Source organism: Heterocephalus glaber, unplaced genomic scaffold (genome assembly GCF_053883595.1).
Source record: "Heterocephalus glaber isolate CG9 unplaced genomic scaffold, H.glaber_assembly_v1.0 deba00000942, whole genome shotgun sequence".
Taxonomy (NCBI): Eukaryota; Metazoa; Chordata; class Mammalia; order Rodentia; family Bathyergidae; genus Heterocephalus; species Heterocephalus glaber.
The window spans coordinates 1,629,021-1,655,570 of NW_028258174.1; the positions used below are offsets into that span (position 1 = coordinate 1,629,021).

Genomic DNA, 26,550 nt, shown 5'->3' on the forward strand with positions numbered 1-26,550 from the left:
CAATTCCCAACACACACAAAAAAAGGGTATTGATTCTTCCACAACTGACTAAAACAGAAGAAATAAAATATAATAGGAATGGAGTAAAATGAAGTATTGACCTACTAGATAGCAAAACTTATCACAAATCTGGTGTAAGACTGTGATACTGGTATACAGACCAGTGGGTTGAACAGAGCCAAGAGATAGAAGAAGGGGAAGCAAGAAGAATGAAGATGAGTTACGTGCACATACCACTCCACACGATGAATGTAACCATTACATACTGCAAACATGGACTAGTAAAAATTACGTTAAAAAAAGAATATAACAAAGAGCTCAGTAACACACATACATACATGACAACCTGATATAGGTCAGAGAAGTCATTCATCACTGGCAGAACAGGTCACCTATTCAACACAATAGGCCAAGATCACTGATTGTGTGAAAATGTATATACACAAAAGAACAGACCCATGGCAGGGGGTGTCTCGGGAACAGGACACAGGATTAGCAAGCAGGAGGCCTTGAGTTCCATTCTCAACGCGGGGAAGAAAAGTTCCAAATGGAATAAAGACTTACATATGAAAATAAAACTAAAACTATTGGAAGAAGTTATTAGAGAGCACCTTCATAACTTCAGAATCAGTAAGGACATCCTAAATAAAAATCAAAAACGTTAACTTGTTGATGATGAGATTGACAGATTTAAAAGCAAAAACATTTAAAAAGCCCAGGACTTGGGAGGCTGAGGCAAAAGGATCGCTGCCAATTCAAAATTAGCCTGGGTTACATAGTGAGTTTAAGGCCAGACTGAACTACATAGACCCTGTCTCAAAAACAAAACAAAAGAAAAAACACGAAAAGATTTTTAAAAACAAATAAATCCAGGTGTGGTAGCACATGCCTGTAATCCGAGTACTTGGGAGGCTGAGGCAGGAGGATTGCTGGGAGTTTGAGGACAGCATGGGCTACATAGTGAGTTCAAGGCCAGCCTGGAGACCCTGTCTCAAAAAAAATACTGACTGCTAAAGTCATTGCCATGGTGCACACCTGTAATCCCAGCACTCAGGGGGCTGAGGCAGGAGGATTACTGGGAGTTCAGGGACAGCCTGGGCTACATAGTAAGTTCAAGGCCAGCCTGGAGACCCTGTCTCAAAAAAAACCCAAATACAATATTTAAAAAGACTTACTTATCTTTTGGCGCATGCCTGTAATCTTACCACTCTTGGGAGGCTGAGGCAGGAGGATTGCTGTGAGTTTAAGGCCAGCCTGAAGTACATAGTGAGACCCTGTCTCAAAAAAAAGAGTAAAAAGACTTATCTTTGACTACTATAAGGGGTTAAAAAGTAGTATCTTCATCCATTCAAGGGTTTGTGGCCAAGGTGCCTATCACAAAGGCAGATTAACAAGAGCAAAATATGATAAAAATTACAAGAAGACTTTTTTTTAAGGCAGGGTCTCACTACATAGTTCAATCAGGCCTTGAATTCACTATGTAGCCCCAGCTGGCCTTGAATTCGCTGCCATTCTCCTGCCTCAGTCTCCTGAGTGCTGAAATCACAGGCATGTGCCACCATACCTGGCAAAAAGCCATTATTTTGGACCAAAGTCCTATCCTGGGCTTCAACACACCAGGCTAAAAATCAAAATGGAGTCACTTACACTACGCTTCATGTCATCAGTCTGAAACTAAACTGTTTAAACTTCAGAGGAAACAGGATTAGACAGATAACAGCCAAATTTTCCAAACTGGCCAGTTTCTAGTGCTGTGATAATGAAGTTTCCTCTCCCTAATCCCCACAGGATAAAGATAACCTGAAGTAATCTAATGCTAATCAATCATTTATCTTTCCACTATTCTATCTCCCTGACTCTCCCTTGTCAAGGAAATTAACTTTGAAATAACCAACCTGCTGTCGTGTTTTGTTTTCCTCTGTTCTTTTCTGTCTAAACCCAATAATGTTTAGTGTTCCTTAGATTATAGCTGTCTTACTAGTCTGCTTCTATTGTCGAAGTAATTTTCTCTAAATCTCCCTCTCCTTTTTCTTACAAAGACATCACATGCTTGTAATCCCAGCTACTTGGGAGACTGAGGCAGGAGGATCAAAAGTTGAAAATGTATAATAGATATCGTGAAATAGGAAGAAAATGTTCAAATGGGTAGAGGAACTAGGGAGGGGACAAGGGAAAGGAAGAAAGGGAAAATGAGAAAAGGAAAAATGGAAACAAAGCTTTTGTAAATAAGGAGGGGAAGAGGGATTTAAGGGAGGGGAGGGGAAAGGGGAAAAATAAGAATCAAGATGTATCCAGTACAGGTACAAATTCCTTATGATGAATGTGATGATTATGTACCTAAAATGTACCAATAAATTTAATTTTAAAAAGTTGAAAGTCAATCTGGGCAACCTATGGAGATCTATCTCAAAACAAAACAATTATACCAATTCATGGATTTAGGGCTCACCCTAATCCATTATGATCTCAGCTCAACTCATCTCATTTTAACTCTATCTGCAAAGACCATACTTCCAAATAAAGTCATGGTCACAGGTAATTCTTGAACTAGATACCATTCCACATCCCCAAGATTTGTAAGAGTTAAGAGCATAACAGTATAAAAGGCAATTGTTGGCAAGGTGAGGTACAATGCAGAGTCTTACATATTTCTTGGTCAGATAATAATTGATATAATAGTTTTGGCATTATCTTTAAAAACTAGATACATGCATACACAAAATTCCAGTAATTCTATTCCTAAATTGATACCTACAGAGAAATTCTGGCACATGTATAACTGAACATATAATTATGGAATATTCACATCATGGAATTTCTTTTGGTTTGTTTCTGAGATGGGGTCTTCCCCTGCAGCCTTGGGCTCATGATGCTTAACCTCCTGACTGCTGAGATGACAGGCATGTGTCACCACAATATTCTAGTTCTCAATTTTTTTTCTTGTGTTACTGAGGATTGAAGCCAGGATCTTGCACATACTAGGCAAATGCTACCGATTCGCACACCCAGCCCTTTTTTATTTCGGGTCAGGGTCTTGCTAAACTGCCCAGACTGGCTTGAATTTGTGATCCTCCTGCCTCAGCTCCCACACAGCTGGGGATATAGACTATGGCAATGTGCACAGCCTCTGGTTCTTAACTGGGACCACAGATTGAAGGAACAAACTGGCTGGTGTCAATTCCTACCGCTAAGCTCACCAACTAGTAACTGAAGCAGTCAGACTTCAGAGTCTATATTCCTAAGCACCACTACCAGGAAAGGGAAGATGAACACAGAAAAGAGGACAACTCCACTGCCCACCCTGTTCTTCTCTAACCAGCTCAGGCTTCTGGACTAAGCTCTGTCTGCATTAGGGGAAGGGCTGCTTGGAGTGCTGATTTTAAATGCACATAAATGTTGGTGTTTGGGCAGCATAAGGGATCTCATCCTAGCAAGGGAGGTGGGCTTTCTGGCATAATCAGAAAGGTGTGAGAGAATAAAAAGTCATCTACTACAGCAAAGGGGCTGTAAAAAATATCTAACCATAGTTTTTCCAGTTACTTTTAGGAAAAAGGAAAACAAACAGAGATATGAGCTCACAGGACAGGTCAATTCCAGAATAAACCTGAGAAGGACCACTCCAGCACTAGAGACCAGAGTGGCTACTCTCATACGGCTATAGGTTTTTTATAGGATCATGGTGGGGGTGGGGTTCACTGAAAAGGAGTTGCACTTACCACTTAGGGACAAGGTTTGAGAACGCACAAGGAGGTGCGATTACTTGTCAAGCACAGGGCTGAGGAATGGTGGGAGTTGTGGATTGTAGCTATGTCAGTGGGCCTGGGGCACTTGTGAAGCACAGGATTGATTAATGATGGAGTTATAGATCGCAGCCATGGTTACTGGGCCTTATCAACCCATGATTATACATTTCTAGCAGGTATACAACCCCAGGGGCGGGCAGTAGTGTAATCTCTGCTCAGCTCAGAATGGCAATGGTCAGAGGCCTTCAGTCACACTCTGAGGGCCCAACTGATGGAGGAGGGCAGGCCAAGATCAGAGAGGAGAAAAGAAATGGCAGCCCCCGAATCAAGGAGGAGATTGATTTTTCTTCCCTGCTACAGTTAGAGTCACCCAGGGCCCGAGCAGTGACAGCCGTCTGATTTATGGGGGCTTGTGAAGGGTGCCATGGCCCCCTCAGTCTTCTTGTTGGACCAAATCCCAGAGACCTTCAGCCCTGGGGGACAGTCAGCTTTCCATGGTTCCGTCTGCAGAGGAGCAGGGGAGGCGGCTCCTTGCCCTTCCGTGGCTGTGATGCCCATCACAGTCCCTATGCAAGTGTCTTGGCTTTCCCTCGCAGTGGCAGCAAGTGGAAGAATCGCCTTTAGAGCCCTAGGGTTTAACTGACCCTCCAGAAGGCGTCCACTGGGGCAGCTGCCTTTTCCCGATCTTGCCTTTCCTTCTCCTTGGCCTCCTCTTGGTCTCGGTCTTGCAGAATGGGTTAGAAATGTATTCTTCCGGGTCACCTCTACCGAGTTAGGGAATAGAAGGGTACATTTACGTAAAGCCTGCTGAGGGATTCTCTTCACTGCCCTGATCAATGATTGATAACTCAGAATAACTAAGAGGCTTAGTACAAGTCCTTTGCAATCCTCCATGATGCAGGCTGGAAATATTTCCGTGCCTACTCATCCTCGGTATCAATGGAGCCCAGCTGGAGTCCTCTCGGGTCAGCCTGCCCAAAAACAAAAAGAAAGAAAACAGGGCAAAAGCTCTAAAGGAGCAAACCATAGAAGAGACTAAGGGCTGGGTAGTTAGGTGGTGAAGGGCCTAGCATGTACAGGGTCCTGATTAGGGGAGGAGGAGCAGCCAACAAACAGGGAAACACACTCAATCTCAGTAGGAGTCAGGGGCAGTGCACAGACTGAAACGATACCATTTTCCATTCAGGAGATTGAGATTACTTAAAAATCTGATGAGCCATGAGCAGTGGGGTACACCTGTAGTCACAGCTAGGAGGGAGGCTGAGGTGGGAGGATCTCTTAAACCCAGGATTTTGAATCCAGGCTGCACAACAGAGACCTTGTCTCAAAATTCAAAACAAATGAAAATCAATGACACGAACATTATAAGGAGAAGAGGAAAAAAATATGAATTCCATGAGCTTGTATAGATGTAAATTGATATAACCAGGCCATTTTTAATAATACTGAAAATAAACACAGTAGAAACCCAAAACGAAACACCATAAAGACACTCACACAGTGAACACCTCTGTCAGAATCTACTGATTGTTGCAGGGCTGGAACTAGCCTAATTGTTCTTCAGAAAGAAACAAACTGAGAATCATCTATATGAATTGCAAAAGGAGCCCAAATTCATATATAAAAATAGAACAAATTTCAAAAATAAAGTGAAGTCAGGTGTAGTGGCTCACATCTGTAATCTCAGCAATCAGCAGGCTGAGGCAGTAGGATGCCAGTGAGTTTGCGGAGCGTCTGTGAAAAATTAAAATTCATAAGTATCCAGGGGTGGTGCTTCACACCTATAATTTTAGCACACAGGAAGTTGAGGCAGAATTGCAATTTCTGGGCCAGCCTGGGCTATACCAGAGTTCACAGTCTCGACTACATAAGTTGGATCCTGTTTCTAAACAATCAGTCAAACTCCAAACAAAAAGTCACATACTATTTGTTAACCTCATTATGGTTTATTTGTTTGTTTTGGTTTTGGCTTTTGAGATATATAGTTCAGGCTGGCCTTGAATCACTGCATTATGGATGTTTGTTTGTTTGTTTTGTTTTTTAGGACTGGGGATAGAACCCAGGGGTAGGTACTCTACTATATAGCTATATTTTCAGCCTTCTTTTTTTTTTTTTTTTTAATTTTGAGATAGAATCCCACTAAATTGATCTGACTGTCCTGGAACTTGCTTTTGTTGTTGTTGTTTGTTTTTGTTTTCAATTTTTTTTGGGGGGTGCTGGAACTTGTGATCCTTCTGCCTCAACCTCCCAAGTAGCTGGAATTACGGCTCACTATAGTTTTTTTTTTTTTAACTACAGTTTAAAAAAAATAGTTTGCATTAAAAAAATTTTAAAGTTAACTTGATTCATCAATGAAATGTTTCTTTTTTAAAAGCCATTGACCAAGTTGACTGTATGTAATTCAATATCTCTAATCTTTCAACTTCTTCCATAATCACACATAATTACACAGCAATTTTGTCGGTTTATAATAATACTGATTAACTCCATTACAGGCTAATTAACGATGCATCTGTAATCTTTTACAAATAACTTAAACTAGTAAATGCAACTGTATCTCCTTCCAAATGTCAACCGTATATTCTTCAGTCGACAGATAGGAAGCAGCATCCTTTTAGGCCTTGAAACAATTTGTAACTGCCGTTTCTAATTGCACCCATACTACCACGTAGCCACGGTGCGAAGAGGTAGAAACGCAGTGTCCACGGCAGGGGTGGGGTGCACAACAGCAAAGGGAGGACAAGAAAAACGTTGCTATTTCTAATTTAAGAGAGCATGTGTAGCCATGAGCATCCGTGTGTGCATGTATAAAACTTACTGGACGAGCGCAAGGTCCCGAGTTCGATCCCCGGTACCAAAAAAACCACAAAAACAACACTGGAATAGGCTGTTCTATGTAAATTCTTCCTGTAGCGTATGGTTCATCTTATTACCTCTCAAAAGTGCTGTTTCCCAGGTCCACTGCTGAGCCCTATTTTCAGCACCCCCTCCCCCCAGGCTATCCAATTACCGACTGCGTGAAGTGAACTGGACGAACAGGAGAGACTCAGTAGAACCTCTAAATCGGGTGTTTTTAAACACCCTTAAATTTTAAAGGGTGTTTTGAACTTCTAAATCCTGGAGTGCACTTACATTTTTCTGATGATACCGTTGTTGTTAAAATGTATTGGCGACTTCAGAGAAAGGACCACTGCCTTGTAACCAATCTCTCTTGAACCACACAGAACCACGCCGGGCAAGCGGCCTGGCTCAGCTCGGCCTGGGGCGGTCCTCCGAGGATCAGCGCCCACTAGGGGTCGCTGCGCCGGCGCCAGCGAGCCAGTGCACCACGTGCGGGCCTTTCTGGCGGGGCGGGCGCCCGCAGCGGAAGGGGCGGAAGGGGCGGAAGGGGCGGAAGGGGCGGAAGGGGCGGAAGGGGCGGAAGGGGCGGAAGGGGCGGAAGGGGCGGGCGGGCACAGGCGGATCCCAGAGGTCTAGCGGTCGGGGCGGCCTTGGGGAGGCCCTGGCTGCCAGACGCACAGGTAAGTGCGCCCCTACTGGCCCGCGCCCCTCTACCGCTTAACCGCGCGGCGAGCCCGTGCGCCCCGCCCACGCCGCGGCCGGGTTGCTCGAGTTTCGGCGGGCCCGGACCGCGGGAACCTGGAGGCAAACCTTTCCTCCCTCGCCCGCCCGCCCGCCACTGCTGGCTCTGGCGCACACCGGGAGCCCGGGGACGAAGGTGTCCAGTTTCTTTTGACCTTGGGGACCGAGGAAGGAGCGCAATCTGCGGGATGGGGAAGGCTCGAGAGGGATCGCCCTTGTCTCAAGGTCTGCAGGAGAGCTCAGCACTGACGCCGGCTTCCTCATCTTCCATGGCGCCGACGGAACGCGGGGTGATCGCCGGCGTCGCGCAGGCACAGCATTGCCTCTGCGTCCGAGCGTTGCTCTGCTTACAGTCTTAGGTTAGATCGCACGCTTTATACCTCCTGGGAGGCCTCCCCCGAAATCTCTCACAGTATCTGGCCATAGTCATCTCTCTCCTTCTAACCACACTCCGCTAAAGAGATATTTTAATAGGAACGCCTAGCGGATCACATTCCTACTTAGAATTTTTCTAAGTCTCCAGTGCTGTCTGTTTTAAGTCCAAACTTTGATTTACAAAACGCTTGGAGACCTAGCTCTTGCCTAGCCCACGAGTCTAGTGTGTGTTCTTTTCTGGGTTCGTTCTAATGAACCAGTCCTCGTCTGCTTTGATTTGATGAAACAGTCTCCTGACCTTCAACTTGTTATGTAAGCCTAAATTGGCCTGGAACTCAGGATCCCCCTTCCTTGGCCTCCAGAGTAGGGGGTTAGGGGCATGTGCCAACATACCCAGACTGGTCTACTTTCATTCCAGGAGTTTATAATTAAGCACCTACTATGTGTCAGACACTGCTTGGGCCACTTTGGAATTCAACAGAGGGAAAAAAATAGAGGTGAAGAATGTACTTGTAGTTTATAATCTAGTGAGGGACACAGGCAAAGAGACCTAGTAAATTAAGATAACATGTGACAAGTGCTCCCAGGCATAATGGCAGATGCCCATAATCCTGGCACTTGGGAGGCTGAAGCAGGATCATTGAGAGTCCCAGGCCAGCCTGAACTACATAACAAAACCCAGTGTCAAAAAAATCAAAAAAATTAGAGAGAGGGTCTCACTAAATTGCCTACCCTGGCCTTGACCTTGTGTGATCCTCCTGCTTCATTTCCCTTGGTAGTTGAGATTACGATCATGCTCACACCTGACTAGCAAAGGAGTCTTGGGAAGCAGCCACTGGTGAGATCAGACAAGAGCCAAGTGTCCTAGAAGGGGCGAATAATCAGAAGTCAAATAAGGGCCAACTAATAACTTTCTGGATATAGAAAGTGAAAGGAGGGATTTAGGGAGAATATAGATAACCTTTTTGAGTTTTATTGTAAAGAAGAGCAAGAAGGCTGGGCATAGTGGCACATGCCTATAATTCTTGAAAGGCTGAAGCAGGAGGGTCCAAAACAAAAGGAGCAAGAATACAGATAGTAGCTAGGAGGTGGCATAGTTAAAGAGATTTTGTCTGTTTGCTCATTTTTGAGTGAGAGAGGTAACATGCTGATAGTGTTCTGTTAGTGAAGTTGCTTGGTTTCAGGCTATTTTTGCTGTTAAGCTGCTCTTAGGCATCCCTGTCCTGGCGTCCACCAATGCAAGGTCCAGCCTTCTATGACAGCCGGTTTACCTCCCTACATTCCATTTAGAAAAACAGCAGTTCCCTGAGGACAAGGACTGTTGTATACCTAGGCCTACCTAGGCTGGTCGGGGTGCTGGCGGATGAATGAGTGTGGGCTGGATATAGTCATGGGCAGATGTCTGTTTCTAGAAAGGTAATCTGCAGTTCTTGGCTGGGTTTTATATGGGAGTACAGAATAGGCCAGTCATTGCCCTGTCACAACTCATGGAGCAGTAGTGGCAATACTATGGCAGTGCGTGCCACAGTGGTCTGTTTTTGAAAGCTCTGAAAAGTTCGCCATTGCTGTCTCAGAGTATGAGAGAATAGACCACAAGAACTAATTAGCAAGTGATGAAAGACATGCAGGATGGTATGACCAGAGTCTGAAAAAGCGTGTCGGGTACCAGGGTTGGGGAGGAGGAGGGGAGACCATGCCACAGGATGGAAGCTTTTATTTTCAGCAAAATCCCTTTCTTAAAATATAAAGAAACCAGGGCCAGGGATTTAACTCACTGGTGCCGCTGCCTGCCTCGAAAGTGCAAGGTCCTGAGTTTAATTCCTGGTACAAAAAAAAAAAAAAAAAAAAGAAACCAGCGCTGCTCTAGCTGAAGAGGAGCTGGGTTGTATCCTCTTTCTGGTGCTCCCCTCCAACTCAGGGCTTTCCTGACCAGTTCTAGGTTCCCAAGATCCTCCCTTGAAGCCTTGAGTGCCCACTGCTTACCTACAAATGTTCATCCTCTCCACCAAAAACTGGGTTTACATGTTTCTTCGGTTTTATATCTGTCTCATATGTAGTCTAAACTTGCAACATTTGCCAGTGTTTGGCTGCTGGAAAGTGAAGCAGATCCCAGAGAGGGAGTAGCTAATAAACACAAAGGTGGTACTTGGCTTTGTACATTTTTGTGTGAGTGTGATTTCAGAGTTATTTTCTGTTGGTAAAGGTTCCCTATTGTAGGGGAACAACTGTCTGAGATGTGTAGGGAACCCCATATGCAGGTGTTCTCCAGAAGGAGCAGCAGTGTGGTGCAGAGCTAGGGCTTAGGCGTAGCACAGGTACCCAGCTATGGATGCAGATGACTTCCTCTCAGAGCCATGAGTACTCTCCTGCCACCGGGTGCCTCCTCTTGGGGTTTCTTCTAAGTTGGGGTCACAGTTCCTTCCATTTTCCTACCCCTCAAACTCTCCATTCTCTTTGGTATTGTAATAGGCAAAGGTTAGCTTTTGTTGAAGAAAAATTTATTGTAGTGATCCATGAAATACATCTATGGACTCTTGAAATATGCTGTTTTCTTCCTTTATCCCTGATTTAGTAAAATTTAAAGTTCTTTGCAAGGCTATTGTATATTAAATTAGAGTATGTGTGAGTGTAGCTATGTGGGTGGTGGCACATAGTTGTAGTCCTAGTTTTTAGGAGACTGAAGCAGGAGGACTGCCACAAGTTCTAGGCCATCCTGAGCTACACTGCAAGTCAAGGATGGCCTAAGCTACATAGTAAGAACCTTTCTCAAAAAATTTAAAAGGAAGCCAGGGATTTAGCTCAGTGGTGCCACCACCTGCCTCGAAAGCACAAGGTCCTGAGTTCGAGCTCTGTATGAAAAAAAAATTTTAAGAAAGAAAATGTGTAAGTATGATTTTGGGGGGGGGGGGCTAACATTTCTCTTGAAAGTGCTTCAAGAAGTTTCTAGTCGTTTTAGAGTACTCTGGATTTTACAATATTTTAAAAATTATAGTTCTAGGCCAGGTGTGGTAGCATACACTTGTAATCCCAGCACTTGGGAGGCTGAGGCAGAGGATTGCTGCAAGATTGAGGACACCCTGGGCTACATAGTTCAAGGCCAGCCTGAATTGTAGAGCGAGACCCTGACTCAAAAACAATAAAATTATAGTCATTGAAAAACAGCCCTTAAATTGGGCCTGCTTTCTCATTTAAGAGTAGAGTTGGGATCCCAAGAATAGTGAAATAGAGTTGAATTTGTGTTATTCATTCATTCCAGAAAAGTAAGGCCCAAAATGTCAACTGTAAAGTAGAAGTAGGTAGCCCTGTGTTTCTGTGTGAGCCATACCAATAATTGCTGTTCTCAGCTTTGTGATTAATGAAAAGTAGGAAAGAAAAATTATAAGAATCATTAAATAAATCAGACCCAAAGTAAAACCTTGACACAAAGGATGGTCACCTGCAGACACAGAGGATGAGGAAACTCTTCTCGAGTTGTCCCTGACCACTAAAGCCATCTTGATGTGGTTGGGAGGCCTACCACCATCAGGGGAAGATGGTTCCACCTGTGTTTTAAGTAACTGGAGGAATCGATTGCTCTTTGGCACATCAGCACTTTGGTGCCTCCAGAAATGATTACGTGGTTTGTGGGTCTCCAGGGCCCCTCCTCTGCTAGCTGTTGTGTGTAAAACAATGGGAAGGGAGTGAAAAGGAGGCCAAAGGTAGATCCTTCAGGTTTGTTCATTCCCAGCTCTGATTTGCTGGGGTTGGAGATTTATGGAGATTCGTGAAGTCACAATCTGCTCTTCCTTGGCAGTGTCAATATTATAAGGATGTAGTGTGTGTCAATAGTCTTTCTCCAGATGTCTTAAATCATTTGAGAATCAGTGTTAATATTTTAATCAGTCAGCACCCAGAGCTAATTGGCGGGGTGGGGGGGAGTAGAACAGTGTTTTCATACATACTAGAGTCTCCTTGGACCCTCATGACAGTCCTAGGAGCTAAGCACATCGTTGCACCTAGAACACTCTGTGATCTAGAACAGGGCCTTGGTGTGCACACACTGATCCACCCTTGTGTAGGGGAGCATCAGTACGATACTGGACAGACCTGTCCTGTGTGTGCTTTTATGTTGTCAGCGTGCCGTGATGCTACATTTGTGAGATCTAATTGAATATTTGTCTATTTCAGGTTGGATGCACCATGGCTATGACCAGTGTTAGATTGTTCACTGGTATTTTTAAAAAGCCAGAAGCCTGGATTGGACTCTGGGGTGTGCTTCAAGGGACATCTTCACACAAACTCTGTGCTTCCTGTAATCGATATTTATATTTTTCAAGTACCAAGTTAAACGCATCAGATTATAAAACACTTTTCCATAATATTTTCTCTCTAAGATTCCCAGGGCTTTTAGTATCTTCAGAATATATTTTTCCATTTTTTACAAGATTCAAAAGTAATACAAGCTCTAAAAAGTCCTCTAAAAAAACTCAGCAAAAAGTAGGTGAAGAGGACTCTGATGAAGAGAGTGACTACAGAGAGAGAAGTGAGCAGGAAGAGGAGCTTGAAGATGACCCCACTGTGGTCAAAGACTACAAGGACCTGGAGAAGGTGGTTCAGTCTTTTCGGTTTGATGTTATCCTGAAGTCAGGCCTAGATATTGGGAGGAAGTAAGTATGATGTTTTTATCACAGACTCACTTGTCATGTGTTTTATTTTTGTGCCACATTACAAATCACTTAGGCTGTATTACGGAGAAGGGTAACCACTCATATGAAAGGACCTCACAGGAAACCTATTTCAGTTATTTCATTTTATAGATGAGAAAATTGATTCCCAAAGAACTCAAGTGACTGCCTGCAAATCCCCTGAGCCATGTTTCCTTGAGTCTAAGACACAGTTGAGTGGCACTGATTAGCAGCTTCATGAGGAGAAAAAGAATATTAGATGTATATAGCAAGCTTAACAGGCACCTGGATTTTCACAGGTGCTACGATGTGAGGAAGTGCCTCTCAGAATCAACAGGAGGAACAGGAGGTGCTCATTAATGCAGGCTGTAGATCCAGACTACTAGAGTTTCAACCCTTGTTCTTTGTGAGCGGGGACATGTTACTTAAATTCTGTTTCCGTCTTTTTCCTTTTGTTTTTTGAGACAGTGATCTTCCTGCCTCAGCCTCCCTAGTGCTGGGATTACAGGTGTGTGCACCATCACGCCCAGCCCTCATCTTTAAAATGGGGATAATAATATCTACTTGGAAGTTAGAAGGTAGTTGCTAGGATTAAATGAGTATTCATCTAAAGGATCTGATAACAGTGCCTTGAACATAATAGGTACTCAATAGATGTTAGCTTTTAGGTTTTTTTTTTTTCTTTTTTGGTTTCTGGAGACAGGATCTCACTTTGTAGTGCGTGTTGACCTTGAACTCACTAAGTAGCCCAGGCTGGCCTCAAACTCATGACAGTCTTCCTGCTCCAGCCTCCCACGTTCTGGGATTACAAGCATGTGCTACCACACTGGCCTATGTTAGCTTTTATAAAGAAAATTCAAGGGGTGATCAAAATACAAGATAAAGGCTTAAATTTTAAGTTTCTTATAGGAAAGGCAACATGGCTCAAACTATTAGTCCCCCTCAAACTATTCCCCCTTGATTTGAACACGCTCATTCCATCATTCTTGCCACTTTCTGAAGCAGTACTGGAAGCCCCCTTTCATGTCTTTACAAGGTGAGATTTACAAATTTTAAAATTTAAACATTACTGTTTTTCAATCACACTTTGTACTGTGAGCCAGAATAAACCTAAAAAAAAAATGCTGTGTGCATGTTCATATATAGCACAAAGGGGCTGGGGATTTAGCTCAGTGGTGCAGCACCTGCCTGGCGAGTGCGAGGTCCTGAGTTCGATTCCCCATACCAAAAATATTCATATATAGCACAAAGAAATACTAAGTGTAACTTTTTTTTTTTGGTATTAGGCATTGAAGATTGAAGCCAGGGCCTTGGCCCTGAGCTATATCCCCAGCTCTCTAACCTTTTTTTAATTTTGAAGGGCCAGAGATGTAGCTCGTGGCCCCTGCCTGGCAAGCGCAAGGTCCTGAGTTTAATTCCTTGGTAGCAAAAAAAAAAAAAGAAGATATGCTTTAATTTTGAGACAGGTTCTTGATAAGTAACTGTTTTGCCCACTTGTGATCCTCCTGCCTTAGCCTCCCAGAGTGCTGGGATTATAGATGTGTGCCACCATGCCCAGCTCAGATTTCTTTAATATGCTCATCCTCTCTGCTAGACTATAATGAAGGTGCTCATTGTTCATTTATTCCTTCAGCAGTCATTGTGTACATACTACATACAAGGTAAGGATTGTGGTGTAAATAAATTCAGAAATATTTCCTTCAGTGAATTGTACCTTTGTGGCCTAATTTAATGGCCTAGTGCAATTTTTTAATCCATAGAGTTTAAGAGACTCACTAAAAAGACTCTGAGCCCATAGGTCCCCCTCTTGGCCTCCAGATTAGGATTATCAGTGTTCTGTAAGGGGGCCTCTCCCTTCCTAGAGTGGTGGCCGCAGCTGTTATTAAGCTGAACCCATGTCAGTCACCTGGAGTTGGATCATCAAATTGAAAGGGCACTGATTTTTGTGTTTCCTCCTCTCATCTGCTTGTCCAGCGGTTAAGTAGAAAGACAAGCAGCTGTCGGATTGGAACGTTCCCAGCTTAAGTGCTGACTGGGATAGGGTTTCGTGATGGCCTTCCTGTGTGAGCTGCCTGGTTTTCCTCTCAGTGCAGAGCAGTATCAAGGCGAGGCAGTGCCCACTCACTCTGGCCACGTGAGTCCCTGAGCTGTGGCCATGCAGTGGATGCACTGGGCCCTGGGAAAATGGAGTGTGGTCTGTACACCAAAGCCTCCACTGCCCATGGTGCTGCCAGATGTTCGCAGCTCAGCATCTATTCAGAAGGACATGAGGGCAAAATTCTTTTTGCTTTCCCAGCACTCAGAATGGAGATTTTGTTGGGAGTCACTGTCAGCATAAATATTAACTGCAGGCATTTTCCTTAAACCTGCATAATTGTTTTGAATATATTTTATATTTTGAAACACTGCTTTTTTTTTTTTTTTAAGCCAAGTGGAAGATGCATTCTACAAAGGTGATCTCAGACTGAATGGGGAAAAATTATGGAAGAAAAGCAGAACGGTAAGACATTGACCTTGTTGACAGCTAGATGGCTTTGTCTGTTGTTCTGTCAGTACTCAGTTCGACCCCAGTAATCCCTGTGGACCCGTTACACAGGGTGGACAGTGGCTTGTTGCCTCCTTTGAGGCCCTTGGCAGTCCTGGGCTGCTGGTGGGAATCACCAAGCTCCAGTCACATGCCACTTTCTCCTGCTCTAGCGACCTTGTGATGAAGATTGCAGGATAAGCCTCCATCAAGACTCGCAAAATCCGTTAATTAAACCTGCAGGATATTAATGTTAGCCTCCATGGAATCACAATAATTAGGTTACAGAGAAGTGTTTGATCATGTAGAAGTGGTCCTGGCCCAGTGTTATCTGAGCAGCTGGCAGTTCTCTTCCGGCCGGCAGCCTCTTCCGGCCGGCGGCACCACTGAGCACTTGCTCGGCTGTGCTGCTGTGCACAGGGCGGCTTACAGAAGGACGTCTGTGCTTTCTGATGGGTCCATCTCAGCACTGTTCTCTATATGTTCTAAGTCATGTAGAAGGAAATTGTTAAAATTTGTTTTGTTCTGTAGTGGTCCTGGAGATTGAACCTAGCGCCTGTGAATCCTCTACCACTAGTCCATACTCTGTGCCCTATGTGTGCGTGTGTAAAAATGCAGACCTATACATATATGTATGTTGCCCAGGCTGGCCTGAAACTCGAGGTCCACTTGCCTCAGCCTTCCAAGTAGTTGTAATTACAAGCATGTGTACCACAATGCCCAAATATAAATAAGTCACATATAAACATACATCTAGAATTAAAATATTTCTACTCCTGGGCCGGGGATTTAGCTCAGTGGTTTTGCCGCCTGCTGCGCAAGTGCAAGGACCCGAGTTCAATCCCCAGTACCAAAAAAAAAAAATTTCTACTACTAGTATTTGTCTTTACTTTTTTTTTTTGGTACCGGGGATTGAACTCGGGTCCTTGCGCTTGCGTAGCAGGCAATGAAACCACTAAGCTAAATCCCTGGCCCTAGTATTTGTCTTTGAGTAGGGCATTGTAGGTTGTGTGAATTTTCCTCAATCCTTTTTTTCTGAATTTTTACCATGAGTATGTATCACTTGCTTATTGAAGAAAACAATTTTTTCTTTTTGTTACCAGGGATCCAACTCGAGTCCTTGAGCTTGCGCAGCAGGCAGTGAAACCACTGAGCTAAATCCCCAGCCCTGGAGAAAACAATATTGATAATAAGAATTAACATAATAAAAAGGTATAAGGTAGAGACCCTTATAAAGTTTAGAAACATAAGACTATGAGATACTGGGGGGAAAAGACAAAAAGGCCAGGCATGGTGGCACACATCTCTGATCCCAGCACTCTCTGAGGTTTGGCAGGAGGATCACAAGTTTGAGGCCTGCCTGGTTATCTCAGAGACTTAGCCAAACCCTATCTCGACACAAGGCTGGGGATATAGTGCGAAGGCCCGAGATTCAATCCCAGTACCATACAAAGTAAATAATCATAAAGGCGGACATTCTCTTCGTCACTGTTGAGGGAATACTTGAAGTTACTTTCTTGCAGTGTGGTGAGTTGCTTTACTGTTTGAGTGATGCTGGGACCCAGCCCAGGGCCTCATGTGTGCCAGGCAAGTGTTCCACCACTGGCTGCACTGGGGTTAGGGGATTTGAGCTATCTCTTTTGCCCTAGGTCAGTGATGGCAAACCTCTTAGAGCTTTTAATGACAGAAACAGCCTACTGTGGCACGTGTGCCACAGGTTCACCACCACTGCCTTAGGAAATGCGTTGATGTCGACCATGTATCAGGGTGACCATGTGGCTTCCTTTAGGCCTTAATCCCCAGGATCATACGAGTCCTTGCAGCTATGTGGATGGGAGGAAGCTCTCCCCCACCTGCCTCAGCCACGTGACAGGCCCATGGTCCCTGTGACTGCCCTGACCAGCAGGTTCACACTGCAGCAAAGGCAAGAGCTGTTCTAGGAGTAAGAAATGACAGACTCCCTGAACATCTTGCATCCTCTGGGGCCTCATTTACAAACCCCACAAGCCTGTTTTTCTCCTCCTGCTTTGAGATACTGTTAACTGCAGCCTAATTGCTGCTTCCTCTCTCTGCCTTGGGTATTCTGTTGTCTCAGCTACCTTCCCGATTTCTCCTGAGGGTCAGCAGAGGCCGGCATTAACACTCAGCTGCCTTGTTACCAGGAGGCCTGGTAGTCATAGAAACTGCAGCTAAGGGGAGATTTAAAATGTAGATATTTGGCACAGCCACTAATCCCAGCCAGTTTTGCTTTGTGTCTGCTGAAGGACAACCTCGAGGGGGATAAAGAGCGCCTGCTCTCCTTGGCCTGCTCTATGGAGCTGTGCTTGGCTGCTGGCCCCGAAGGGTCAGGCACAGTCCCAGGCACAAGTCTGATGCTGGGCTCCAACCCTGCCTGCCTGCAGCTGAGCAGAGCATTTCTGTGAGCTCTAACCAGGTAGTATGGAAAACCCAAGTGTGGGGGTTGGTGGCCTCCTAAAGTCATCTGTCCCCGAGATCAGCTGGGCAAAGGAGAAACACCCTTTCCCTAGCCTCTGCCTTACAAGGAAGCCCCTAAGGGATTCTGTTTCAGCTGCCCATTAGCTGTACAGTAGCTCTGAAAGGATGCACAAAAGATACTGTCTTTTTTTATATACTCTTTTGTGTCTCTAGATTTTGTATCACATCTATTTCCTAGTAAAATGAATTTTAGTGAGATAAAATTATCCAAAAAAGGTTAGTTCCAGACCTTGTTTTTTTTTGAGATGGTCTCATTGTATATTTCAGGCTGGCCTTGCACTGGAAGTGCACACCTGTTAGCCACCACTACACTGGTCAGTTCACAGTAGCTGGGTGTAAAGATACACCAATCCTTCTGCCTCAGCCTCCTGAGTCCTGGGATTTTAGGCATGTCCCACCACATCTGGCTGAGAAGCAGTCTGGGTACCTAGCTGTGGAGTGAATCTTTTGTTTCTGAGCCCAGCAAAAAGGAAGTTACTGATTTAAAGTTACTGCACTCAGCTACTCTGAACTGACCAGTGTAGTGAGGGTCAGCAGGTGTGCACGCCCATGGTGGTGCCTGAGGTTTGGGGAAAGCAGACACAGGCTTTTTCTGGTGAGGGACTCCACTTGAAGCTGTCTGCCTCGGAGAACATAATTGGAAAATAGGGTAAAGGCATTTGGCACCATGGCTCTTAGTTGTTTCTGAGACAGTGTCTCACTGTGTAGTTCCGGCTGGCCTCAGAACCCTTGCCTCAGCCTCCCAAGTACTAGGATTACAGGGGCATACACCACCACACCCAGCATTAGGCTGGCCTCAAACTAGCCGTGTAGCCCAGGTAGGCTTCGAACTTGCAACCCTCCTGCCTCAGTTTTCTGAATGCTAGGATTACAAACATGTACCATGGGGGCCGGGGATTTACCTCAGTGATTTCACTGCCTGCCTTGCTAAGCACAAGGCTCTGAATTCGATCCCTAGTACCAAAAAAAACCAAACATGTACCACTGCCTGGTGACACCATGCTTAAACTGAAGCCCTCCAGTGGGCTTTTAAAATAGCCCTGTTGCCCACTAAGAGTCAGTTCCCCGGCATTGGAAGTAGATGGAAGGTCCCCCATCACCCCTTGCTTGTGTTTAGTAAAAGGAGCAGCATGTCTCTTTAGCTCCTTTTTTCTGAGATAGGGTCTTGCTAAATCACTAAATTGCCCAAGCTTAGTTCAGTCTTGGGATCCTCCTGCCTCAGCTTCCCACAGTGCTGGGATTATAGGTGTGCACCACTATGCCCAGCTATTTAGCCTCTTGAGTCTGGGAAAATTCCCTGAGATCCTGAGCCACTTGGACCAGGTATCTGTCACCTGCTGTCCACACCCTCAGCACAGAGCTGAGTCCTCAGGCACTGGGGCTCAGGCCTTGGAGCCTTGACATGCTCGACCCAGAGTGTCTCCTGGTAAAAATGGTTTCACCCTAGCCCTTCTAACTCACTGCATTAGCGTCCAACTCTCCCTCCGTGCACTCCACCCTCATGGCCGTTGGCTTGTCCCTGCATGATTGTGCAGCACCCCTGAGGCCAGTCTGCACCGGAAAAGCAGTGTCTTTCCTTCCATCCCTCTGCCTCTGGCCACTGTTCCACAGTGCCCGACTCCCAGCAGACCACCATCACCTGATGGACACTGGTTGGAAGTTGGTGGACCTGTGGCACTAGAAATGTCTCCCTGTGGGTGTAGCAATTTCTGTGCACACTTGGTGTTCCCAGATCAGATTCTACGTTCAGCCACCCCAAGGGGGTGTTTGAGTCCCCCAGAGACCCCAACAGCAGCTGACAGGGCTGCGGGAGGATAGAGTGGACACTGGCCTCCTCCTCACCTGCCCGCCCTTCCTGGTCATCAGGCCAGAACTCCCAACAGCAAAGTCTTCGTGGGCCCAGGTCTCTTTCCCCAAGTGTAACGGAGGCTGTTTTCTCTTTTTTGTTTGGTTTTTTTGTTTTTGTTTCTTTGGTACCGGGGATTGAAAACTTGGGACCTTGCACTTGCAAGACAAGCAGCAGAACCACTAAGCTAAATCCCTGGTCCCCTGTTTTCTTATTTCCAGGTAAAAGTAGGAGATACACTGGACCTTGTCATTGGAGAGTACAGAGAGGCAGAAACTGAGGCAGTAATGCGGATTCTTCTGAAAAAGGTTTTTGAAGAGAAGACACAAAGTGACAATTACCGAGTGGTGCTACGAAGGTGGAAGAAGTTAAAGTTGCCTAAGAAGAGTACATCTAAATAAATGCATTACTTTTTACCTCTGAAGATGCCCTTTAGTGGTGGGAGGAGGGGCCAACACAAAAAAACATTTTTATCAAAAATAAAATTCTCTTAGCATTTGTGGAATCCACCGAGCATTTTGTGGAATTGAGACCATGTGTGGAGGCCCTGGCTGCCAGCTTCCCCTCCCCACATGAGGGAGAGCCCTCTGCTGGCCTGGGTGAGTGTGGGGTGTGGGGGTGTGGGTGTGGGTGGGTGTGGGTGTGGGTGTGGGTGTGTGTGTGTGTGTGTGTGTCCACCCACAGGGGTTTCTCTGCTCACCAGGTGCTCCCCACAACTGCCTGCTAAGCACCTAGTGGGCTTGTTTGTGTGCAGTGCTGGGGATTGAACCCAAGAGTGCCGAGCTATACCCCAGCCTTTTTATTTTGGAGACCCCATCTGTCCCCACCCTCCTGCCTCAGTCTCTCAAGTCGGTGGGATCACAGGCATGTGCCTCTAAACCCAGCTCTCAGTGCTTTGACTTAAAAATTTCCTGTCCTGGGGCTGGTTTCCCTGGGTTCTGGTTTTGCACAGCAAAGCTAAGCAAAGTCAAGGTCATCAAGGTCATTTGCCCTTCCTTCAAAGATTAAAGGAGAAGCTGGGAAGAGTCCCTTCTCCACGCCTCTGAATTACCAGCCCGGTACTGCTGGTTTACTTCAGAAGTCAGGCTGTTCCTGCTAATTCTACCTGGGCTTGTTAGGGCGCATTTGAGAGCATTTGTTTAAAGCAGAAGTCAATAAGGCAGCCAGAAGCTTGTTTTTTAATGGCTCTCAGGTGGGGAACAGCTTTTACTTTTTTTTTTTTTTTGAGACAAGGTGTCACTATGTAGCCCAGGCTGGCCTTGAACATGTGACAATCCTGCCTCAAACTCCTGAGTACTTGGTTTTTACATTTTTAAAGCATTCATTAAAAATACATATATATAAGGCTAGGGATTTAGCTCAGTGGTGCCACTGCCTGCCTTGAAAGGGGAAGGTCCTGAGTTCAATCCCTGGTTAAAAAAAACTGTACATATAAAACAGTTTAGGGCCAGGGGTTTAGCTCTCGAGTTCAATCCCGGTACCAAAAAAACAAAAACAGTTTAGTTTCTTTGTTTGTGTGTGAGACAGGGTCTCACTATTAGTGCAGCTTGACCTTGAACTCACTATGTGTCTCAGGCTGGCCTTGAACTCATGGCAGTCCTCCTGCCTCAGCCTCCCAAGTACTGGAATTACAGGCGTGCACCACTGTGCTGGCAAAACATCTTATGTGGCTCACATAATAGAACAGAATATTTACTATCTGACCCCCTCTCAGAGAAAGTTTGACCATGGGTTTAGGGTAATAGGCAAAGGGCTTAATTTTGAGGTTGAAGTGGAAATAGGTTTTGTGAAAGAAGAGAATGAAGAAACAAACCAATTCCCAAGGGTGTTAGGAAAGGGAACAAGAATCTGAAACAGTAGTGTTGGAGGGACTCGTCTGGCTCTGTGTCCTCTGGTAGGAGGGCCCGTACCATCAGCCGGCCTGCGCTCTTGGAGCTGCATCCTGGCCCTCAGAAGGGCCGGCTCCACAAGGAGACTGTCACACTTCATCCCATCAGACACTGGCAGCAGGGTCAGGGTTCTTGTATCCCCCCCAAAAAACTTCTAGAGAACCAGGGAAGACTGACAGTGAAGGAAACCTCTGAAACCCAAAACATTCGCTATTTAGGCCCATCCCATAAGTCCAACTATTTCAGAAGACTCAGGAAAAAAAAATTTTTTTTTAATTTTTTTTTTTTGGTGATAATGGGAATTGAACTCAGGGCCTTCACACTTCACACTGAGCTGTATTTACACTATTTTTTTAATTTTTAATTTTGAGACAGAGTCTTGATGCTGGGTTCAAACTTTTTTTTGTTTTGGTACTGGGGATCAAACTCAGGACTTTTCAAGCAGGCACGGTGCCACTGACTATATCCCCAGTCCCACATTGGTCACAGTTTGACCTTAACCTGTCTCGCTTACCTCCCTGGTCGATCAAATGGTGATAGGATACTGAATTCCTCACCTCGAGTCTCCCTGGAGAAAGGTAAAATACTGGGCTGGGGATTTAGCTCAGTGGTGCTGCGCCTGCCTTGCAAGCACAAGGTCCTGAGTTTGATCCCCAGTACCAAAAAAAAAGTTATACAAGGTGATGCAAGATGAATTGAGCAGGAAAGGCCATTTGAAAAGCTGTTGGAGGTACTTAGTACCTCAGCTTAGCTGACTGGAAGGTTTGACCCGCCCAAATTCTGTTTTTAACAATTAAACTAAGGCCCTGTAAAGTGTTCCTCTCCCAGCTGTTGGGGTGGCTGAAGCAGGAAGATCAAGAGTTCAAGGCCAGCCTGGACTACATGGTAAGAGCTTGCTTGTTTAAAAAAGAAAAAAAAAAAAATAGGACATCCAATGACAAAGAATATTGGTTTGGTCATACCTGATTTCTCAAGGTTACCTACAGTGGAAGGGACTTGAAACATACTCGTGAAACATTAGTCCAAACGAGCAGTTCCTGAAGATACACAGAACTCTTTAACTGGACCCAAATGACAGCCGCTGTTAATGTGGTCCTGGCAAGACGTCCTCAGTGAAAATGTGACCAGCATAATGAAAAGACTGAAGAAGACACCTAGGCATACTGTAGTACAGCGGTTCTCACCTGGGGTGATGCTGCCTGACCAGATGAGTTGATAATCGGGTGGTACCTTTGTTGGTCAAGACTGGCAGGGCTGTGGGTGGGAGCGAGCAGTGCATCTGTACGTACATGTGGCCTCCCCTACAAGGACAATTCATCTCAAAGTCACTAGTACACACAGTGAGAAGCCCTGTTCTGATACAATGACAAGAACTGGTTTTGGGATTTTGTTTGTTTCTTATTTTGTTTTTTAGGGGCTTTTTTTGGTATCAGGGATTGAACTCAGGTCCTTGCACTTGTGCAGGTAGCGAAACCACTGAGCTAAATCCCCGGCCCTGTTTTGCTTTGTTTTTAATATATAGTTCTTGCTTTCCCAGGAAAGTCTGAACATGCTTCGGGTATATGTTTGCAGTTTTTTGGTTTTTGTGGTACTAGGGATTGAACCCAGGGTTTTGCCCTGAGCTACATCCCCAGCCCTTTTTATGTTTTTGAGACAGGATCTCATTAAATTGCTCAGACTGGGCTTGAATTTGAGATTGATCCTCCTGCTTCAGCCTCCCAGAGTGCTGGGATTACAGGTGTTTTGTCACCACACCAGGCATGTGTTTACAGTTTTTAAAGCATGAGCAATTTAAACTTACGATTATTTTGGTATATGTGCTGCCGAAGCGAGCACCTTACGATTATTTTGGAAAAGCCCCATCTAGCCCTTTACAATAATCCTTTCAAAAGAAATAGAAGGGTAAGGCAACAGTTTGAGAGTCAATCTCTCTCTCTATTTTGGGAGAAATAGATATTTGGAGGATGTATATATATATATGTGTGTGTGTGTGTGTATATTTCTTTTTTTTTGGTACTGGGGATGGAACTCAGGTCCTTGTGCTTGCGCAGCAGGTGGCGATACCACTGAACTAAATCCCAGGCCCTATATATGTATTTTTTTTGGCATCTCACAGGTACATTTATTCACACCACAGAGTAAACGATACTTATGCAAGTGTAAAGTGATGTTCTGTGTCCGGTTGACTGGCAGACTGACGCTTCATCTCCTGTTCTCAAGTGAACTGGTTAGACAGTGAGCAGATGCAGGGCTTGAACCTTTTAAGGCTTTACTTCCTTTATAGGCACTTCTGATTTTATAAATGACAAAGCCTATCAGCCCCATTCCTACCCAAATCTCCTGGGCTTCCATGGGAACCCACATTTTTAATTAAGTTTTGAGGCATCTTGGTTGGACCAACTACCTAGGTTGCCCCAGATGCCACTGCCAGCTCAGAGGTCACCAAGTGGAAGGTAACTCTTAGATCAAGCTTTATACTGGCCTAGTGACTGGGGGAGACAGAACCGTAAGTACTATTTTTCAAAAAACTACATCAGGACACTTCAGTTGTGCCAGTCATGCTTGAAGCACCTCCTCAATATGCAGTGTGTATCAACTGAGTAAAATGAGACTTGGGGGGCTGAGGCAAGAGGATCACTGTGAGTTCATAATGAGTCCAAGGCCAGCTGAAATGCAAGGTGAGACCCTGTCTAAAAAAAACCCAAAAAAACAGACTACCAAAGCTCCTTGTGCCTTACCTTGCATGTACAAATTTTTTTTTTCTGGCCACCAGGGATCAAGCTCAGGACCTTGTGCTTGCCAGGCAGGTGCAGCACCACTGAGCTAACATCCCCAGTCCAATGGTTATACAAATTTTGGCTTTCAAAAAGATACTGCCAAAGATTTATCAGCCCACACCTTCATGAAGATTTTCGGGGAGCAGTGAAGGAAATTAGCTCCCAGGAGCAGACTCGGGAGAGCAGAATGTGCGCGACCCTCAAGCTGCTTTTAGTGAATCGGCCTGAAGTCAGTCTCGGGAGGACTTTTACCTTGGAAATAAGTGAATGCTACAAATTGGGATTTATTGTTTCCCATTGGAGCATCAGTTGTTAAACATTTGTCAACACCCGTGAGAGTTCTGCATTGGAAACATGGTGGCAGCAGCATCCACCTCCCAAGCCTTTGGAGATTTTTGCTTCTCCTTGTTGGGATCTTCACCTATTCTTCTGACCCTTCTGCTGCACTAGTGTGTGTTTTTTTTCTGCATGCCTTGCTTTCATGTGAAATGTTCTGCAGTTCGATGGACATACAGTACATATTTTAAATTTCATAAACATATTATATATTTCATCTTCTTTCACCAGGAAGGTTTTGAAGATCCACCCATGGCACTATAGGTAAATCTAATCCATTGCTTTTCCCCCGTTGCCTTAAAGTGCGTCTGCATTTACCTCCCCACTCCCCTAAGAACCCTGTCCCTGACCACACTCACCTCCCCTCACCTCAAATAACACAGTGCCTTCGGTCTCCAGAGCCTCATGCAAGTACCTGGGCCCCACCCCTCCCTCCACTCTTGCCATTCCCCAGCCTTCTATAATATAAATATAAAGAGATTCTATTTAGCCAGGGTATGGTGGCTCAGGGCTGTAATCCCAGCACTCTGGGAGGCTGAGGCAAGAGGATCCCAAGTTGAAACCCAACCTGTGCAAATGAATGACTTGGCAAGGCTCCATCTCAAAAAACCAAAAGGGAATGTAGCTTAGTGTGAAGGACCTAGGTTTGATCCCGAGAACCAAAGGGGGTAAAAAATCTGTTTTGTTTTTTTTTTCAGTACCAGGGATCGAACTTGGGTCCTTCTGCTTTCGGGGAGGCAGCGGAACCACTGAGCTAAACCCCTGGCCCCCTCAAAACCTTCTGACAACTCCTACTGCCCCAACTATTGTTTGGAATTTCTCAAAAGGCTCTGAAATAGGATTGAGTTTCCCAACATGGCCGCTTACTGTTCCTCTCAAGACATGCTTGCTGGCCTTGTTTAAGATCTTGCTGATCATCATTGCTAACAGATCAGTAAATACCTCAAAAGCAGGTGTTCCTGAGGATGCAGGTCCGATGCACTTCTCCACCCCACACTGGGATGTCAGCTGCACTCCGAGGACCTTCTGTCCCAGGGCATCATTCTCAATGCTGCTGTGCCCCTCCCTAGGGCAGGTAGGTGAGGCCCAAAGGCCAGGCAGAATGAAGCTGCCTGAAATGGGCTCTTGCTGCTTGGAGATCAGGACAGGTGATACTTGAATCCAAGCAGGGTGTGGTGGGCATGCCTGTGATTCAGCACTCTGGGAGGATCACAAATTTGAGTCCAGCATTTTAGCAACCTAGTGAGAAGTGTGAATCTACCTCAAAATGAGAAGGCTGGGGTGCTCAGTGCAAAGGCTGTGTGTTCAATCTCCCCCACCACAAAACAAGTTAAAAAAAATCATCTCCAGAGCTGTACTCAGAGAAGTCACCATTACCCTAGGCTTCCTTTAGAAAGCACATAGAAAAGTTCTTTAGGATTATGCAGAAATCCCTTAACTAATGATTCTGAGACAGAGACCAAAGGTGAGGCTGAATAAGAAGCCAACTCTGAATCTCAGCGGCCCAGTCAGTACTTACTGAAGAGAGGGCACCCATCACAATGGGCGATGCCTGTGCCGAGACTTCAGGTCGTCAAAACCAAAGAGGAGCCAAGTACCCAACACCTGTCAGAAAGGGCACAAACCGAATGCCAGCAAGACGGTGATCGAATCCTGAAGGAGCGCTCACAGCACACTCCACAAATGGGTTTCAGCCTGGAGAAGACAGGAGAGTCAGGGGCCAGGCAGCTCCACAGGTGCGCCTCAGGCCAGAGCTCAGCCTCATTCCTTCTACCAGGGCCTCAGCGCCTACAAACTGTCAGGACTCACGGCTCCAGTCTGGCTAGAACCAAATGTATCTGGAAAACCCGCTTCAGGCAAGAGATGTCAGGTTGGTGCAGTTCACTACCCTCCCCAAGCTTAAGTGAGCTGCCCAACTACTAGCTCTGGAGTCTGGGACCTGTTACAGTCACAGAGCAGGGTCCAGTAGATAGGTGGCCTCCAAAAGCATCTGCTGAATGAATGAGCCTCTCTTAGGAGGCAGAGAGGATTCTTACTGCATTCCCTATTTTCTTTTGGTACCAGGGATTGAACTTGGGACCTTGCACTTGCAAGGCAGGCGGTGGAACCACTGAGCTAAATTCCCTGCCCCCTATTTTATTTTCTGGGTGCTGAAACGTGTCCTGGCTTCTGCTCTCTTCAGCCTTTTTCTGTCTATAAAACAACTTTGCTCAGTTCACTGAAACACTTTTACTATTGTATGCAATGAAGTGTTCTAGAAATGAAAATAAAACCCATTAAGGTCATTGAACTGAAAGAGAGACAGAGATAAAGGAGGG

At 45.3% G+C, this 26,550-nt stretch overlaps 1 protein-coding gene, 1 long non-coding RNA gene and 1 pseudogene across 3 annotated transcripts in view; 1 reads left to right on the forward strand and 2 right to left on the reverse strand.

Moving 5' to 3' along the window:
- Positions 1–7,203, reverse strand: part of LOC110344091 (uncharacterized) — a 30,569-nt gene extending 23,366 nt beyond the window's left edge. Inside the window, exon 1 of the long non-coding RNA XR_002386388.2 lies at positions 6,876–7,203. This is a non-coding gene — a long non-coding RNA (uncharacterized LOC110344091). The remainder of the gene's footprint in view (positions 1–6,875) is intronic.
- Mtres1 (mitochondrial transcription rescue factor 1) lies at positions 7,166–19,735 on the forward strand. Of its 2 annotated transcripts, none has more exons than XM_004855433.4 (4): positions 7,166–7,684; positions 11,868–12,346; positions 14,792–14,864; positions 19,452–19,735. In XM_004855433.4, exons 2-4 carry the CDS (start codon positions 11,880–11,882, stop codon positions 19,629–19,631), a joined length of 720 nt encoding a protein of 239 aa, XP_004855490.1. In that variant the 5' UTR covers positions 7,166–7,684; positions 11,868–11,879; the 3' UTR covers positions 19,632–19,735. The 2 variants fall into 2 exon arrangements, with proteins under 2 accessions (XP_004855490.1, XP_004855491.1); XM_004855434.3 differs by having other exon boundaries at positions 7,199–7,264.
- A 344-nt stretch (positions 19,736–20,079) lies between these two features.
- On the reverse strand, positions 20,080–24,605 carry LOC147828693 (ATP synthase F(0) complex subunit j, mitochondrial pseudogene; annotated as a pseudogene).
- Between the last annotated feature and the right edge of the window lie 1,945 nt (positions 24,606–26,550).

Excerpts from the sequence above, each read along its gene's own strand:
- Mtres1 (XM_004855433.4), top strand. The coding sequence starts at position 11,880 with ATGGCTATGACCAGTGTTAGATTGTTCACTGGTATTTTTAAAAAGCCA. Across the intron at positions 12,347-14,791 it reads GGCCTAGATATTGGGAGGAA|CCAAGTGGAAGATGCATTCT; the intron begins GTAAGTATGATG and ends TTTTTTTTTAAG. Across the intron at positions 14,865-19,451 it reads TATGGAAGAAAAGCAGAACG|GTAAAAGTAGGAGATACACT; the intron begins GTAAGACATTGA and ends TCTTATTTCCAG.